Raw genomic sequence first — 19,502 nt, forward strand, 5'->3', positions numbered from 1 at the left:
GATGTTCCTGTTAACTTATGTGATTTTGTTTTTTCACGACATTTAAGTTCGCATAGAAAATACAATTTCCTACTAGGGTGCATTTCCAATGAGAACGATCTTGTGTCGATAAAAACATTACCGATTTAGGCAATTTGTGTAATAAATCAGTGACCGCCTGTATGCTCTCCCACCTATCTGTCATGTCTCATGTAGCCTTATTTGCCACATTCTAATTATTCACGTGCCAATGTATTGACACGGTCCGTGACATTGTAAAACTTGCCAACCAGAAAAGAAAAGTGACGCAATTCAGGCATTCTTGAACGAGAAACTAAATGTTTTAGTTGCAAGCAGTAGACATTTTGAATGCAATGTGGAATGGATCTTTATAGTTACGCGGTGACGTCACGTCTACCTTACAAATTATTCGGCAATCATCCTCTATTCGAAAAATCCACTCGTTGAATAGATAAAAATAGCTGTTTCAATGAACTTGTCAAGTGATTTTATTTTTAATGTTGACATTTAGAAAGTTTCCATAGAAAATAGACGCAATAATTGCCTGCTAGGGTGAGGTTACCTGGACGCAAAAGCCAGCATGGATAGTATGCAATTTCATATTTGATCGATCTTTAGAAAAATTGTCCTATATATCTGCCGTTTCCATTAGGCTACACCTAATGGTGTAGCGACGTCGCTTTAGTCAAATAAACCCGGGTCAATGGAAAACTGCCTACTGTTGTCGATCTTTCGAAACGTTTATCTTCCGTTTCCATTACACATGTAATCATTTTTTGTTGCGACATTGCTTTTGTCGAATAAACCTGCGTCAATGGGAACTTAGTTAGTGCAGGGTGTATTCTGCGGATAGAGCGCAATCACCGCAGCTGTTTATCGGGTATGCGTGGGCATTGTTCAAATCAAAACCCAACCATCAAGTAAGTCCTGACGAACTCTTAATGAAATATCACAAAACCCAGTTTAGATTATATTGACTTCATGACAAATGAACCTACTTGCACTTTCTAGTCAATTTTTGCACTGGAATAAATGTTTCTGACAAACATCGCTGTCACATGCCGTTCAACGAAATAAGTTGGTTCTCGAGTTCAGGTCTGCTTTATTAATGCAGATGCAAATTACTTATGTATTTAATCAAACATCACACGAAGCTACTAGTGGTGCTCAAATTAATTATGAAAGGGTTTTTGAGATGGGCTATTATCAATCTATCTGTCAGTGTCTAGCAATCTTCACCCTGGCCTTAGTCCTTTTTTTTTTAGAGTGAACACATTTATTGCCCCTCAACAACATAGAAGCATATGTGTTAGTCAGTGACGTAGAATGTCAGAGGCTGTGGTTGACCAGGCCTGAGAGGTTCATTAGGTGCAGTTCAGGAGTATGTGGGGCAACCTAGGACTTTATAAACTGTTATTGTTTCTCTTGAGGATGATAAGAGGAAACTAACCAAGAACAAATCAAAATAAAATGTTATTGGTTCCATACACATGGTTAGCAGATGTTAATGCGAGTAGCGACATGCTTGTGCTTCTAGTTCCGACAGTGCAGTAATATCTAACAAGTAATCTAACAATTCCCACAACTACCAAATACACACAAATCTTTAGTAAGAATAAGAATGGAATAAGAATATGTACATATAAATATATGGATGAGCGATGACTGAGGGGCATAGGCACGATGGTATAGAATACAGTATATACATATGAGATGAGTAATGCAAGGTATGTAAACATTATTAAAGTGACTAGTGATCCATTTATTAAAGTGGCCAATGATTTTGAGTCTATGTAGGCAGCAGCCTCACTGTCTCAGTGATGGCTGTTTATAGTGATTGCTGTTTAACAGTCTGATGGCCTTGAGATCGAAGCTGTTTTCAGTCTCTCGGTCCCAGCTTTGATGCACCTGTACTGACCTCGCATTCTAGATGGTAGCGGGGTGAACAGGCAGTGGCTCGGGTGGTTGTTGTCCTTGATCTTTATGGCCTTCCTGTGACATCGGGTGCTGTAGGTGTCCTGGAGAGGAGGTGGTTTGACCTCTGTGATGCATTGTGCAGACCACACCACTCTGGAGAGCCTTGTGGTTGTGGGCGGTGCAGTTGCCGTACCAGGCGGTGATACAGCCCAACAGGATGCTCTCAATTATGCATCTGTAAAGGTTTGTTAAGGTTTTAGGTGACAAGCCAAATTTCTTCAGCCTCCTGAGGTTGCATTATCCTCAAAGCAGGCAAAGGTGTTTAATTTATCTGGAAGCAAGCTGTCTGTGTCCATGACGTGACTGGTTTTCTTTTTGTAGTCTGTAATTGCCTGTAGACCCTGCCACATGCGTCTGTCGTTGAATTGCGACTCCACTTTGTCCCTATACTGTTTGATTGCCTTGCGGAGGGAATAACTACACTGTTTATATTCGGCCATATTCCCAGTCATCTTTCTAAGGTTAAATTCAGTGGTTTGCGCTTTCAATTTTTCACGAATACTGCCATGTATCCATGATTTCTGGTTAGGGTAAGTTTTTAGTCAAAATGGGTACAACATCTCCAATGCCCTTCCTTATAAACTCACTCACGAATCAGCGTATAAATCAATATTATTATCTTAGGCTGCCCGGAACATTTCCCAGTCCGTGTGATCAAAACAATTTTGAAATGTGGATTCCGATTGGTCGGGCCAGCGTTGAATAGTTCTAGTCACAGGTATATCCTGTTTGAGTTTCTGCCTATAGGACGGTAGGAGCAAAATGGAGTCGTGGTTGGAGTTGCCGAAGGGAGGGCGGGGGAGGGCCTTGTATGCATCACAGAAGTTAGAGTAGCAGTGATCCAGTGTATTGCACGCACGCGTTCTACAGACAATATGCTGATAGCCTTGTTCTCAAATTTGCTTTGTTAAAATCTCAAGCTACAATAAATGCAGCCTCAGGATATATGGTTTCCAGTTTGCATAGAGTCCAGTGAAGTTCATTGACGGCCGTCGTGGTATCTGCTTGAGGGATATGCACGGCTGTGATAATAACCAACGAGAATTCTCCTGGGGGATATGGTTGGCATTTGATTGTAAGAAACTCTAGGTCAGGTGAACAAAATGACTTGAGTTCCTGTATGTTATGATTACACCGTGAGTTGTTAATCATGAAGCATACACCCCCGCCCTCCTCCTTCCCAGAGATGTTTATTTCTGTCGGCGCGACACAAAGAATCCCGGTGGCTGTACCGACTCGGACAACATATCCTGAGAGAGCCATGTTTCCGTGAAACCGAGAATGTTAAAATCCCGGATATCTCTCTGGAAAGCAACCTTTGCTCTAATTTAGTCTACCTTGCAATCTAGAGACTGGACATTGGTGAGTATTATACTCGAAAGCAGTGGGTGGTGTGCACGCCTTCAAAGTCTGACCAGGAGGCCGCTCAGTCTACCTCTTCTGTGGCGATGTTGTTTTGGGTCGGCCTCTGGAATCAGATCCAATGTCCGGGGTGGTGGTGCGAACAAAGGATCCGCTTCGCGAAAGTCGTATTCCTGGTCGTAATGTTGGTAAGTTGACATTGCTCTGATATCCAATAGTTATTTCCGGCTGTATGTAGTAACATTTAAGATTCTCTGGGCTAACAATGTAAGAAATAATATATAAAAAAACAAATCTGCATAGTTTCTTAAGGGACTAGAAGCAAGGCAACCATCTCTGTCGGTGCCATCATGCTAAACAAGGTATGTGCTATCTGGGATTCTTGGGATGTCCCAACTCTGACTTTACCCTATTTGAAATGTAAAATAGTTACGGTTAGGTAAGGGTGCTGGTTAGGGTCACATTTACATTTCCCAAGGGTCCCAGATAGCAATAACAGGCACAACTTCGATAGTGTTTTCTTCTCAAAGTTGCCGGGATGTCACATGTCCTACTTAGGCTATATCTGTACACTCCCAATAACATGATAATTACAACTTCTATTAGATCAAATAAACCTCATGTAGCAAATAAGCCATTACATTTTTTTGTTAACCAAATTCAACACTCATTGACCTCCATACAAAAACTCTTTGCTTGGTAAGCAAAGAAATGGCACTTGCTGGAAAAGACAGATTTTGGGCTGAGTTATCCCTCTTGCTTTGCCTCTTCCTCTCAGTTTACGTTGTGTGGTTCAAACAAAAACACCCTATTGATTGGTTGACAATGATGAATACCACAATGTAGGATGAAGTTGAAGAAACTTTCAGTCAACTGCAGTCAACTTCATGACCTATGATTTTTATAAAAATCATGCAGTTGACATGTACTATAGGTGCAAGTCGGAAAATGTTTATCCCCATAATGCAACACCCTTTGAAAGGCTGTGACACAAAAGTGATCTGTTCGAATGTGCCCATAATTGCAGCTTGTTACAATGTGACATTGATTTGTTTATTCTGCTGCTGTAGACCATTTAGCAACAATGTAGTCCATCTTTAAAATACTTTGTTGGAATATACTGTATTAATAAGGTACCATACATTATAATAATACAATACAAGGAATGTTATGACTTAAATGTCTTCATTATGACACCCCTCCCATTATTCTCCCTTGCTATTGATTTTGGCTTCTGGGAACACCTGTATAATATTGGCATGTAACATTATACACTTTGTTGTACTTCTAGGGACAATGACTGTTCAACATGAAGTATCTCTGCTTATTGTAGAGATCCAACTGTTTGCCTGTAAAAATAAGTCTAATCTAGTATTACAGTGCACGTTGTTTATAACAATAACCAATGCAAAAATCAAAGAGATAGTAGTCAATCAATCTGTCAATAGACACTTTTGTGTAAATATAGCATGTGGACACCCCTTCAAATTAGTGGATTCGGCTATTTCAGCCAACCCTGTTGCTGACAGGTGTATAAAATTTTGCACCCAGCCATGCAATCTCCATAGACAAACATTGGCAGTAGAATGGCCTTACTGAAGTGCTCAGTGACTTTCAATATGGCACTGTCATAGGATGCCACCTTTCTAACAAGTCAGTTCGTCAAATTTCTGCCTTGCTAGAGCTGTCCTGGTTGCCTGTAAATGCCATTATTGTGGAAAGGTCTATGAGCAACAACGGCTCAGCCGCGAAGTGGTAGGCAACACAAGCTCATAGAACGGGACCACCGAGTGCTGAAGCACGTAGCATGTATAAATTGTATGTCCTTGGTTCCAACACTCACAACAGAGTTCCATACTGCCTCTGGAAATAACGGCAGAACAATAGCTGTTCGTAGGGAGCCTCATGAAATGGGTTTCCATGGCCATGCATCCGCACACAAGCCTAAGATCACAATGCCAAGTGTCGGCTGGATTGGTGTTAAGCTCGCCGCCATAGGACTCTGGAGCTTCACCATCTGGCAGTCCGACAGACGAATCTGGGTTTGGCGGATGCCAGGAGAACGCTATCTGTCTCAATGCATAGTGCCAACTGTACATTTTTGGTGAGGGAGGAATAATGGTCTGGGGCTGTTTTTGATGGTTCGGGCTAGGCCCCTTAGTTCCAGTGAAGGGAAATCTTAACGCTACAGCATACAATGACAACATCAGTGCCCGACCTCACTAATGCTTGTGGCTGAATTGAAGCAAGTGCCCTCAGCAATGTTCCAACATCTAATGGAAAGCTTTCCCAGAGGAGTGGAGGCTGTTATAGCAGCAAAGTAGGCACCAACTCTCTAATAATGCCCATGATTTTGGAATGAGATGTTTGAAGAACAGGTGTCCACATACTTTTGGTCATGTAGTGTACTCTGTTAAAATAATAAAATCACCAGGGATAGGTGGTGTGATTCCTGCAATAGGGGATGCACTGTATTTTAAAACCTCTACAATTCTAGTACTGGGGGGGGACCAAAGTCTGCACACCATGTGGATTCCCAGAATCATAAAGCTATTAATGAGATCTGTAATTAATTAGTACAATAAAAGTAAGCATATTTAGTCTTCATTTGGACACTTGCTCTTTATCCTCAGGCAGTGCAGCAACTGTTTGTGAACTCCTCTCTGGCTGTTCCACCTCTTAGCTCCACTACCTCATGCTCTCTCCTGCTGTTGAAAATCCCCTGGCTTTCATATTTGTTTAGAGCCATGCTTCCTCTTTTTTGCTCCTCAGCTGACACAGCCTATTTGAGTGTATTGTTTCAGTATGATCCACTGTTTATCTGAACTGTATATATAATGATTAATGTTTCTGAATGTTTTGGTGGGGAGATGGAACTAGGTGGGGAAGCCTTGCCATTACCATGCAGTGTTAGTGGAAACATGTCATAGACATTCACAAGAGCTTTAGGAATGTTGAGTTCTCCTCACTCAACCCTGCTTTGTTTTACACATTCAGATGGACAAACTAGTGCCAAATTTGGTGTTCTGTTCAATGCCTATAAGTGCACCAATATCTTTGAGGCTTTGGTTGTGATTCTGAGGGCTGCCAAGATCTTTCTGAGGGCTGCCAAGAGGAAAAAGATCATCGCATTTGAAAGGGGAGCTGCTCCTGCAAGGTGTCCATGACAATGTTGATAACCATCAGCTTCATTCTTGTAGAGGAGTGTGTTATCATTATTCAGGTGATAAGTCAAGCGTTCCTTTGAGGCTTTACTATTACATCTACCAGGGATCATAAATCAACATTTTATAAATTCTTAGGACTACAAATATTGTATTTCTAGGGGATGAAATACGTAGACTTCTTAGGAAACAACTTCCTCCTGTTTTATTAAACCTTACAGGAATCACTAAATGGAAATTGAATTGATTGTTTAAATTGTAATTTTTCTACCTCGTGTGGAACTAAGAGAGCAAGTGCTTCAAGAGAGACCTTTGCCCATACTGCTTTTGCAAAAGCCTCTCTTGAAGCACTTGCATTTTAGTTTTTCCAATGCATGGTGTTACTGTTATTCAAGGAAACACATACTTAGTATTGTGCTCTGGTAGGAAAGAAATGTGAAACTTGATATGGGAAGCAATTGTAATTCTTCAAGAAAATGGCTAGAAAAATAAATAGAAACAATGACAAATTTAGAAATGTACAATTTCTCTGAACTAATACAATGCATTTACAGTATGATCATTAATCAAACTTCATCAAAGTGCAGTTCCTTTCCAAAGTTCATCATTGTCTTATTATGTAAATAATACATTCCTAAGAAAGCAATGGGGGGGTTCTGAGGATGGTGAATAAAGTACTAACCTTTACTTTGCAGCCTGATTATTAGCCCAATACAACAGATGCATTGCATACATCTATCTTTTTGTAGCCTTATGCTGTGTTATTACATTGCACTCTGCCTCTACTGTATTATTGAAGAACATTTGTATTCATGAAAAGGATAGGAGACCATGTAACTGCAGACTAAGTCTGCACTCAATCTATTGTTGGCAAAGCCATAGAAGATTATGACTGCAACTGTAGCCTCAGATAAAGCATTGACTTGATCCTGAGGTATTACCGTGGATTCCCGTTCCTACCAGGCCCCTTTACTTGGGACTCCCTTGCTAGATCTAATAATAATTTACAGCAATGGGTCGGGGGGCGGGGCCGTGTTTCGTCATGGAGGCAGGAGGAAAACAGAACAGCGCCTGACCGATCTACATTCAAAGCAGGAATCAAAACAAGAAACGGACACGCCTTCTTCGTAGGTTACCTTTGCTGTCACAACTGCAGAAATCTAGATGGTGATATAGCTGCAAAAACAGTACCACCTGCAATCAAGAAGAGAGAATCAGTTAATTTGAAGTGGGCTTCAAATGGAACCCGCAGAAATGGCAGACAGTCGATTATAGTTTGAAATTATTCATATCAGGATCAGTAAAATGCCCAACCAGAAAAGCAACAAGGGGAAGAGAAATAAACGCACTAATAGTAGTGGAGATGAGCAAGAAAATGGAGCCAGTGCTGCCGCAACAGTGGGAGCACCAGGGGTAACAACCTTATTGGGTGCTACAGCTGCACCGTTACACGAGCATACAAGTGGTAAGTGTGAAATTGTGTCAAAACATGCGTGACAAGTTATTGCAATGGATTTTATTGCATACGCACTAGACGACAAGCTTACGTTGTTTCACATTTCATTGTTGTCATCGACTGTACCTAACTCACGTGTTATTGCTTTATTGGCAACTAGCTTTATACATTGGTAATTTAATGATGCGTTGACATGGAGCTCCATGCACTGCCGTATCACGACGCACACATTCAGCCTGGTCTCTTAGACTAGAGTAACATAATAAACGTATATCCGGGAAACGTCAATGACGTTAAGTTACCTTTGGTAACCGCCCTACATAAGACCGAATGTTATTTTAGGCGGTACACGAAAGTAACGTGATTGGTCGGGGTGGATGGGTGAGCCTATAACGCAAACATGTAGCAACTCAAAGTTGCGTGTTTGAATCTCATCACAGACCATTTGAACTAATTAGCAACTGCTTAGCATGTTAGCTAACCATAACCTAAACGTCTAACAACCCAAAGGTTACGTGTTCAAATCTCATCATGGCAACTTTAGCATTTGAGCTGATTAGCTTTGCAACTACTTACTACTTTTTAGCTACTTTGCAACTACTTAGCATGTTAGCTAACCCTTCCCTTAACCCTTAGCCTAGTTAACGTTATCCATTTAGCCACCTAGCTAACATTAGCCACAGCAAATTGGAATTTGTAACATACTATACACCTCAAATTCGTAACATATTGAACAAATTGCAATTCGTAATATATACGAATTGTAATTAATAACATAATTTTAAGTGGTTGGCGGACATTCACAAATCATACTAATTGGAGTGTCCTGGATTTACATATGTCTTAGTATGATATGTTTCGTATCGTATGTATTAATTTGTGGATATCTATAATCCATTTGGTATTGTATGTTACAAATTGAAATTCGTACAATATGTAACAAATTTGCTAAATGTATAATATTTTACGAATTCCAATAGTTTTTGGCTAACGGTGGCTAGGTGTCTAACGTAGGTTATGAGTTAGATGGAAGGGTTAGTTAACATGCTATGTAGTTGAAAATAACTAAAAAAGTAGTGAGTAGTTGCTAAAGTTGTCCTTGATTAGATTCGAATATGCAACATTTGGGTTGGTAGACATTCGCATTATACGTCTACCCGCGACGAGCCAACCTACTTTCATTTTTGCCTTAAGTAACCTTCTGTCTCATGTACCCATACCAAACGTAACATATTGTACAATTTTACTTTACATTTACTATGTGATGTCTAGTCTGAGACCAGGCTGATCTAGAACCTGAAACGGTTCTTCAGCTGTCTGAAGAACCGTTTTGTGTTACATGTAGCACTGTTTTGGGCTCAAAGTAGAGCCCTTTCCACAGTGGGTTCTACATGGAACCCGAAAGGGGTGTACATGTGTAACAGTGCTACTTCCGACCCTCTCCTCGCCCCTACCTGGGCTCTAACCAGGGACCCTCTGCACACATCAACAACAGTTACCCTCGAAGGATCGTTACCAATCGCTCCACAAAAGCCGCAGAGCAAGGGAAACCATTACTCAAAGTCTCAGAGCGAGTGACGTCACCGATTGAAACGCTATTAGCGAGCACCTCGCTAACCAGCTAGCCATTTCACACCGGTTACACCTGGAACCAAAAACGGTTCTCCTATGGGGACAGCCAAAGAACCCTTTTGGAACCTTTTTTTCTACGAGTGTAGTGCTTCTTTAATTACTTCATTAAAGGTCTCCCCTGATTCGTTGAAGGCCACATTTTCATTAAATCTATTCATTGGACTACTTTCCCACTCACTTGGCTGTACTGATGGGTTTCCCTGTCTGATGTGTATTCAGATGGCCTTTCTCAGTGATCCATGCTCAGTGATGATGGCTCTTATGTTGCAAAATAACACAGATTCCATTAGCATTCTTCTTATTTTTGAATGTTCACACAGTCCATTACTGTTTAATGTTAAGTTCCAGACAGGCTCTGCATTGATGTTTCAGTCCTGAATCGTTCACTAACAGCATGGAATATTTTCAACATTGCATTCACAGGAGTTAGTCTTTACAGCATTAATTAAAATCTATTATGTTTAATATCATTTTGTTGTTCTGTGATATGTCCAAAGTGAATTTTGTGCCTCAAAAGCTCATGTTTGTTTTTATTTTCAAGTCATACTTTGTATGAAGATGTTATAATATATTTTTGAGTGATATAGTAACTCTTTTGTTTTGTGTTCAGCAGAAGCCCCCTGTGCCACCCCTCTTGTGTGCAGTCTGGCCAGAGACATTGACCTTGAGAAGGATGACTATCAACGTGTAGTGTGCAACAGTGATAGCTGCCCCTATGGCAACTGGATGCACTTGCAGTGCTTCTACGAGTGGGAGAGCAGCATCCTGGTCCAGTTCAACTGCATTGGAAGGGCCCGCAGCTGGAACGAGAAGCAGTGCCGGCAGAACATGTGGACTAAGAAGGGATACGACCTGGCCTTCCGCTTCTGCTCCTGCCGCTGTGGCCAGGGCCACCTTAAGAAAGACACAAACTGGTACCAGGTGAAGCGCATGACAGATGTAAAGAAGAAGATCCCTCTGGAGAAGAGCCTGGGGAAGTTGAGCAGCCTAACTGGAGCTGGAGGGGGTGCATGTGGAGGTGGGTTGGATCTGCCTGATGATCCTAAGAGGGGCAAGTTACATGGGGGCAGTAAACTGGCTCACAGAGCAAGTCAGGAGCTGCCTCACCGACAGTCAGTGGATCGGCAGAACTCTCAAGAGAGGGGACACGTAGGGCTGTTCTGTGCAAGCAGCCTGGGGCCCCGCTCACCCTCCGAGTCCCCGGGCCAGTCCCCTCCGTTAGGCTTCTCCTTCTTCTCCCCGCCCGCCTTCGCAGGGCCCCGCAACTCCCGGCACCTGGGGGAGTTCCTGAAGAATGCAGTGCACATGGATAGCCACCGGAAGCACATGCTGGCAAGCGGCATGCTGGGTCGCGGAGGCCACCTGGATCACACCATTTTGCCTCTGCCCAGACTCACCCTGGGGGACAACCCAGTGCAGTTCCTGCGAAGGCTGGACCTCACAGAGCTGCTGACCCACATTCCCAGACACAAGCTGAATACCTACCACGTACGTATGGAGGATGATGCCCAGGCGGGCCAGGGAGAAGACCTGAGGAGGTACATCCTGTCGGCTCTGAGCGCCAGCCACAGGAACATGGTCAACTGTGCCCTGTGCCACCGCACCCTGCCTGTCTTTGAGCAGTTCCCCCTGGTGGACGGGACCCTGTTCCTGAGCCCCGCTAGACATGATGAGATCGAGTACGATGTGCCGTGCCACCTGCAAGGTAGGCCTGCGGAACAATGTCTGTCTCTGAGGAACTGAATTTGAAACACTTAAGCTATCAGGTTCAGCAGACAGCCAAAACATTGCACATGCGTCATAAGTATGTTGTGATAGGCTACAAACTCAAATATTGCTAACGGAAAATGGCATCATTCTTGTTTGATATTCTGTGGACATATTTGGACATATAGTCTCAGGAAACCTGTAATTACAACATTGAAAATGATTGCCTTGGTTCCGAGCTTCCTGCTGAGGTAGAAAAAATGTGTACAGTGAAAAGTTCAAGCTTACTGTTGACAGCTGATAAGGTTTCAGGAGCTACAGTATGTGGCTGCAAGCAAATTATTTGGACTCAAAAGGTGTATGGTGGGACAGACAAAGGTCTTCAGAATAACAATTTTCATAATTTGTTATTCTGGTCTGCATATAGGGTGTTATCTCTTGCATATATTTAAGATGAGAACACACCATAATTAACTTGGCACAATACAATTAATGACTTTAATTGAGAAGTAAATGAAATGATTATGCCACATGAATGTGATCAAGCATATCATACATATCAATCAAGTCAATCTATCCAATTTTCCACGAGCAGCTTGGTAGCTATTCACCACATGGATATGAATTAAACTGGATGGATGATGTTGCTTTGATCTTCAGGCTTTGATATGCATGATTAATATGCGTTACAGTGAAATCCTTTCATGCATGTATTTTTTACGCTGTAGGGCTTATTGTAGATTCTATTAAATAACACTATTGTCTCTCTTGTGAAGGGAGGCTGATGCACCTGTATGCAATCTGTGTCGACTGTCTGGAGGGAGTCCACAAAATTGTATGTATCAAGTGCAAGTCCAGGTGGGATGGGAGCTGGCACCAGTTGGGGACAATGTACACCTATGATATACTGGCTGCGACGCCATGTTGTCAGGTGAGTAGGCCATCACATCTTTTTCTTCTCATGAGAAATTCATTTTGGGGTCAGTATCTGCATGGTCAAGGGTCGTCATTCGGACATGGCAGGCTGCCATAAAGTAACTTCATGGGCCGTAGTCCGAGCAGAATGGAGGTTGTGTTGTGGCTAGATCTCTTGCTATCAATTAGTCTCATTGACATTATGAATGGAAAAGTCAACTACTGCAGATCCATAGCCATTTCCTCTCTTTGTGCCCTTAGGCCCGTCTGAACTGCAAGCACTGTGGTAAGCCGGTCATAGATGTCAGGGTGGGGATGCAGTACTTCTCAGAGTACAGCAACGTGCAGCAGTGCCCCCATTGTGGGAACCTCGACTACCACTTTGTCAAGCCATTCTCCTCCTTCAAAGTCTTGGAAGCTTATTGACAAATGTTGTGCATGTATGCTAGTGCTGTTTCTCTTGTTACATTTTTTTTTAACTAGGCAACTTAATTTTGAGCCTTGAATACTTTTTTCTGGGATTCAGTTATTGTTTTCTCTTTTTTTAATGTATAGAAAGAATATGACTCCACTAAAAAGTTCCAAGACAACATCTACATGATTTCAGAAAAAATTATATTCATAAGACCTTAAACGGTTTGGAGCTGTCTGGCACTTAAAAAGACGAGCAACACATATACTGTGACAAGTGAATGTATCTGTAGGTCAAATTGCATTTTTACAAAAAATCTCTAATAAAGGAGAGAAAGAAATGTTGCATGTTCTCGTTCGTCATAATTGGCAAACAGCAAAGAGTCGGTGGAAATTAGTACATTTTAAATGATACTGTGAATCTCTTTGGTTAATGCTTGGCTTATTGGTGCACAGTGATTGGTACATATCACTCAAAATAATGTTTAAGATCACAAATAACAATAACTGTAGCAACCCTGTGTTTATAAACATGGATATTGACTTTACTACTTAAGCATGCCTTTGTGGCACAGTCGATGCCATGCAGGGCTACAGGCCAGAAGGTTGAGGGTTAGCCGATCACCACGGATGAGCTCACTATTTGAACAAGGAGAGTGATGAAGTGCTGCATCAGATGACTGGCCTCCTCAATCACCCAACCTCAATCCAATTGAGATGGTTGGGGATGAGTTGGACCACAGAGTGAAGGAAAAGCAGCCAACAAGTGCTCAGCATATGTGGGAACTCCTTCAAGACTGTTGGAAAAGCATTCCTCATGAAGCTGGTTGAGAGAATGCCATGAGTGTGCAAAGCTGTCATCAAGGCAAAGGGTGGCTACTTTGAAGAATCTCAAATATAAAATATATTTTTAATTCAACACTTTTATTTACTATATGATTCCATGGGTTATTTCATATTTTTGATGTCCTCACTATTATTCTACAATGTAGAAAATAGTCCAAATAAAGAAAAACCCTGGAATCAGTAGGTGTGTCCAAACTTTTGAGTGGTACTGTATATACTCACCCTAAAGTTACATTAGTAGCCAGCAATGTTGCTGGGGCTGGAGAGGCGGCATCCTTCTGATGTACTCAATATGACTGTCCCATGTTCTCCACTGCAACCTGTTGAAGAGGGCTCCCCTGACTGTGGGAAGCCCGAGATCTATTTTTCTGTTGCCATAATGTGAAGAAGCCTCCGTTACATCCTGCTTCATACGAGCAAAATGTGCTTCCTGCACACAATCGGAAAAGGGAAAACCATACAACGGATGCAGAAATGTGGCTCTCTGGTAGTCCACCCATTAGGGTGTTACTGCAGCCCCACCTGGTGCTGAGTAGTATCCCACAGGTGGAGGAGAGGGAACATAGGATCCATGCTGCACCGTCCTCAGGCGTGGGGTTTCCATAGGCTCCAGAGAGGGGGGTATAATCCTCATGGTAGTAGTACACTGGATACCTCAGAACCATACTCCACTGGACCGCGGGTTGGCAGCGTGGCAATTACCCTGTGTGGTCTCTGTGGGCCGCCATACTAAAGGAAAGGGGGATACCTAGTCCACATGTTTTAAGCAGACCACCATAGTGCCTGTGCCCAAGAACACTAAGGTAACCTGCCTAAATGACAACCGACCCGTAGCACTCATGTCTGTAGCCATGAAGTGCTTTGAAAGGCTGTTCATGGCTCACATCAACACCATCATCCCAGAACCCCTAGACCCACTCCAATTTGCATACCGCCCAACACATCCACAGATGATGCAGTCTCTATTGCACTCCACACTGCCCTTTCCCACCTGGACAAAAGGAACAGCTATGTGAGAATGCTATTCATTGACTACAGATCAGCGTTCAACACCATAGTGCCCTCAAAGCTCATCAATAAGCTAAGAACCCTGGGACTAAACACCTCCCTCTGCAACTGGATCCTGGACTTCCTGACGGGCCGCCCCCAGGTGGTAAGGGTAGGTAACAACACATCCTTCACGCTGATCCTCAACATGGGCCCCTCAGGGGTGCATGCTCAGCCCCCTCCTGTACTCCCTGTACACTCATGACTGCACGGCCAGGCACGATTCTAACACCATTGTTAGATGGGGGTATAACAACGAGACAGCCTATAGGGAGGAGTTCAGAGACCTGGCCAGGTGGTGCCAGGACAATAACCTCTCCCTCAACGTGATCAAGACAAAGGAGATGATTGAGGACTACAGGAAAAAGAGGACCGAGCACGACGGGGTTGCAGTGGAGCAGGTTGAGAGCTTCAAGTTCCTTTGTGTTCACATCACCAACAAACTAATATGGTCCAAGCACACCGTGACAGTCGTGAAGCGGGCACGACAAAACCTATTCCCCCTCAGGAGACTGAAAATATTTGGCATGGGTCCTCAGATCCTCAAAAGGTTCTACAGCTGCACCATCGAGAGCATCCTGACTGGTTGCATCACTGCCTGGTATAGCAACTGCTCGGCCTCCGACCGCAAGGCACTACAGAGGGTAGTGCGAACAGCCCAGTATATCACTGGGGCCAAGCTTCCTGCCATCCAGGACCTCAATACCAGGCGGTGTCAAAGGAAGGCCCTAAAAATTGTCAAAGACCCTAGACATAGGCTGTTCTCTCTGCTACCACATGTCAAGCTACCAAGCTCCTCCCCTCTCCACACCACTGCCACTCTCTGTTGTCATCTATGCATAGTCATTTTAATTAACTCTACCTACATGTTCATACTACCTCAACTAACCGGTGCCCCCCGCACATTGACTCTGTACCGGCACCCCCCTGTATATGCTGTTATTTTTTACTGCTACTCTTTAATTACTTGTTACTATTTATCTCTTATTCTTATTCAGATTTTTTTCACCTCTGAATCAGAGAGGTGGGGTGGGCTGCCTTAATCGACATCTACATCATCGGCACCCGGGGTATATTGGCTTGACTGCCTTGCTCAGGGGCAGATCAAAAGATTTTTACCTTGTCAGCTCAGGGATTCAAACCAGCAACCTTTCAGTTACTGGCCCAACACTCCTACCCTCCAGGCTACCTGCTGAGGTGTCAGCAAAGGCACAAATCCAGCTTAAAGGACCATGAAAGAGAGAGCACTAAAAAAATGAAAATGTATATCCCCAATTTTCATTTTCGTCAGGGTGTGTAAATAAAGTTCCCTGTATGTGTTGACTCTTGGGGTGCCTTATTCCCCTCTAACTGGGGGCGGTGTCAGTTGGTCACAGGTCAGCAAATACGTGGAGCCTGGTCGCTCTCTTTCAAGTACACTCATAACAATCTAAGCATTATGATACATCTATTAGATCAAATAAGCCTCACATATCAAAATAACAATTCATGTTTATCTTGACTAAATTTGACACTCATTGCCCCCCAAACAAAAATTCCTTGCATGCTTAACATAGATAGATTTTGGGCAGAGACAGGGCTTTTGCTTTGCCTCCCTCTCTCTGCCTGAACCAACTGTCACTGGTTTAAACTATGATAGAGAGGTGGGGGTGTTCGTTTCATTTGGAATAAGCTTTTCTTTTCATATTTACCACTATCAGTACAAAATGGCATTTTAAACAAATAAGGGAATGGTTCAATTAGAGACCCCCCCAAAGTTTGACTTATGTTGCATTTTGGGGAGCTCATATTTCCTTCTGGGGTTTGAGCCCCCTTTGGCCCCCCGTAATTTGCACACTGAACAGATGTTTATTTGCATTTATCAAATGGCGTGGCGGTGCACAGTTTGGATGCTAGAATTATATTTTGGACGAACATGTGCAGTTAGCCTTGAAGTAGCCTAATCAGATTAAAACTTTGACTGGCTGTGTTTATGCCACACATAAAAAGGTAATACATTTTATATTTAGGCTATATTGAAGAGTTCTAGGTGAGTGAAAAATAGCTACTTGGATCGGAGAGGAGGCAGTGCAACTTTAAGCTTTCCTGAATAACTAGGCATTCAGAAAGTATTTATTGAAATGAAATACAGAAATATCTCATTTACATAAGTATTGACACCCCTGAGTCAATACTTTGTAGAACCAACTTTGGCGGCAATTTCAGCTTTGAGTCGTCTTGGGTACTGTATGTCTGTATCAGCTTTGCACATCAGTGGCGTGTATTCATGGATGCCAAGGGAAGGGAAAAATACATGTAAATTTTTTTTTTTTTTTTAAATGCATCTTTCGTCTCTCTGTGTTTCATAATTTTACTTAAAATCGCAAGAGGCGGAATGTATCTCACTGGAGGAAGCACCCGAGCGAGCGAAACAGCGCCCCTCTTTCTCAGTATGTTTAATCCCACTTATCTGAGGCTGTCTGGTCTTAAAGAGTATGACATCGTTGCCGCCCGTAGCATTTAATGCAAGGGAGGCGAGAGGGGAATAAGGCACCCCAAGAGTTAGCACATACAGGGAACTTTATTTACACAACTGTTGCATCTCGTTGTTCTTTCTACTTGCACGCACACACAAATCAGCACCATCGACAGCCACATCCTATTTAGCTTACTTTGATTCGATTCAATTGTTTTTGGTATCTTAAAGTTGTCACCGTATTAAACTAAGTGCAGGTGATTTGATGATGAAATGTTCCTGGAATAGTGGAGGCAGCACCTGTTTTATTTTCCACTTGTGGTAACTCACCATGTTTCTAAGTCAATGGTTGTTTAGTAGTCCGAAACATTAACTTGCTTGACCATGCTGTAGGTCATGAAACTGTTTGTTACATGCAAAATGCTTTGTGGACTTCACTGGACAGATGTTGCTCTCCGGTATTGTGATGAAACAAAGGTGTGGTGGAATTTATTTTGCCACTGTGTCTTATAATAAAATGTTACCCCTTTTTCGTGATTACGATCTTGTCTCATCGCTGCAACTCCCCAACAAGCTCAGGAGAGGCAAAGGTCGAGTCATGCTTCCTTCGAAACATGACCCGCGAAACCACACTTTTTAACACCCACTCGTTTAACCAGGGAGCCAGTTGCACCATTCAACTGACGACCGAAGTCAGCCTGCAGGCGCCTAGCCTGCCACAAGGAGTTGCTAGAGCGCAATGAGCCAAGTAAAGCCCCCCGGGCCAAACCCTCCCCTAACCCAGGTGACGCTGGGCCAATTGTGCACCGCCCTATGGGACATCCGGTCATGACCAGTTGTGACACAGCCTGGGATCAAACCCAGGTCTGTAGTGATGCCTCAAGCACCGCAGTGCCTTAGACCGCTGCACCACTCGGGAGGCCCTACTTTAAAGTATTTTTACGTAAGTACTTTTTACACCACTGATGAATGGTGGAAAGAGGGCAGGAAAGATACAGAAGTTAGACTGGTGAGCTATATTGATCTGTGGTATAGTTAGTGTGCGGAAAAGTATAGTGCCTAAGGATGTACCAAAACACCTTTATAGGGAAGGCTCATACAAGGCAAGCAGATGAGGACATTTGCCTAGGATGGAATAAATTATGTAGTAAAACCTGCAAATGGTCAAATGTAAACCAGAGAAAAAAGATACCACCCCCCCCTTTGCCCAATTTTTTAAAAACTATCTGCAAAGGATGAATGTAAATCAGGGAGAGAAAAACAAACACAACCCACCCCAAAGCAAAAAAAAAGTTAGACAACTGTTCCCTATTTTAAAATTTAGAACGAGACACCTCTTGCTCCACAGTGACATAGGGTGCATGCCAGGCAGCAGGTTGTCAGCCAGCCTGCCAGCTTAGTGGAGTCTGCCACTAGCATAGTCTGTATCCCCATTGAGACCGTGTCTGTGCCTTGATCTAGGTTGGGCAAAACTAAACATGGCGGTGTTTGCTTTAGCAATCTCACTGGAATAAAGACCTCCTTTCCTATCATTATTGAAAGAGATTGTGATATCTCACATCTCAAAATAGGGCAACTTAATGTTTGATCCCTCACTTCCAAGGCAGTTATAGTCAATGAACTAATCACTAATCATAATCTTGATGTGATTGGCCTGATTGAAACACACTTAAGCTTGATGAATTTACTGTGTTAAATTAGGCCCCTCCTCCTGGTTACAATAGTGACCATATCCCCCACACATTCCGCGGAGGTGTTGCTAATATTTCTGATAGCAAATTTCAATTTTCACAAAAAAAGACAGTCTTTTTGTCTTTTGAGCTTCTAGTCATGAAATCTATGCAGCCGACTCAATCACTTTTTATAGATACTGTTTACAGGCTTCCTGGGCTGTATACAGCGTTCCTGACTGAGTTCCCTGAATTCCTATCGAACCTTGTAGTCATGGCAGATAATATTCAAATTTTTGATGACTTTAATATTTGCATGGAAAAGTCCACAGACCCACTCCAAAAGGCTTTCAGAGGCATCATCGATGTCCAACATGTCTCCGGACCTACTCACTGCCACAGTCATACCCTGGACCTAGTTTTGTCCCGTGGAATAAATATTGTGGATCTTAATACCTTTCCTCATAATCCTGACCTATTGGACCACCATCTTATTACGTTTGCAATCGCAACAAATAATCTGCATAGACCCCAACCAAGGATAATCAAAAGCCGTATTCCTAGAATTCCTCCACCTACCCAAGGACGCCAGAGTACAAAAATAGGTTAACCACCTAACTGAGGAACTAAAAGTGGCAGTAATAAAGACTCTCTTGAAAAAGCCAAACCTTAACCCAGAATTGTTTTTCTTTTTTAACTATCAGCCTATATCGTATCTCACATTCCTCTCAAATGTTAAATAAAAAGCAGCATCTCACTGCCTTCCTGAAGACAAACAATGTATACAAAAGGCTTCAGTCTGGTTTTAGACCCCATCATAGCACTGAGACTGCACTCATGAAGGTGGTAAATGACCTTTT

General features: G+C 42.8%; 1 protein-coding gene and 1 pseudogene across 2 annotated transcripts; both read left to right on the top strand.

The window, feature by feature from the left end:
* Nucleotides 1-4,635: 4,635 nt before the first annotated feature.
* On the top strand, nucleotides 4,636-6,715 carry LOC115107475 (costars family protein ABRACL-like; annotated as a pseudogene).
* Nucleotides 6,716-7,539: 824 nt separating this feature from the next.
* Nucleotides 7,540-12,969, top strand: LOC115107761 (headcase protein homolog). Of its 2 annotated transcripts, none has more exons than XM_029631378.2 (4): nucleotides 7,540-7,968; nucleotides 10,202-11,296; nucleotides 12,075-12,229; nucleotides 12,475-12,969. In XM_029631378.2, exons 1-4 carry the CDS (start codon nucleotides 7,809-7,811, stop codon nucleotides 12,637-12,639), a joined length of 1,575 nt encoding a protein of 524 aa, XP_029487238.1. In that variant the 5' UTR covers nucleotides 7,540-7,808; the 3' UTR covers nucleotides 12,640-12,969. The 2 variants fall into 2 exon arrangements, with proteins under 2 accessions (XP_029487238.1, XP_029487239.1); XM_029631379.2 differs by having other exon boundaries at nucleotides 10,205-11,296.
* Nucleotides 12,970-19,502: the final 6,533 nt, after the last annotated feature.

Source organism: Oncorhynchus nerka, linkage group LG24 (genome assembly GCF_034236695.1).
Source record: "Oncorhynchus nerka isolate Pitt River linkage group LG24, Oner_Uvic_2.0, whole genome shotgun sequence".
NCBI classification, from domain to species: domain Eukaryota; kingdom Metazoa; phylum Chordata; class Actinopteri; order Salmoniformes; family Salmonidae; genus Oncorhynchus; species Oncorhynchus nerka.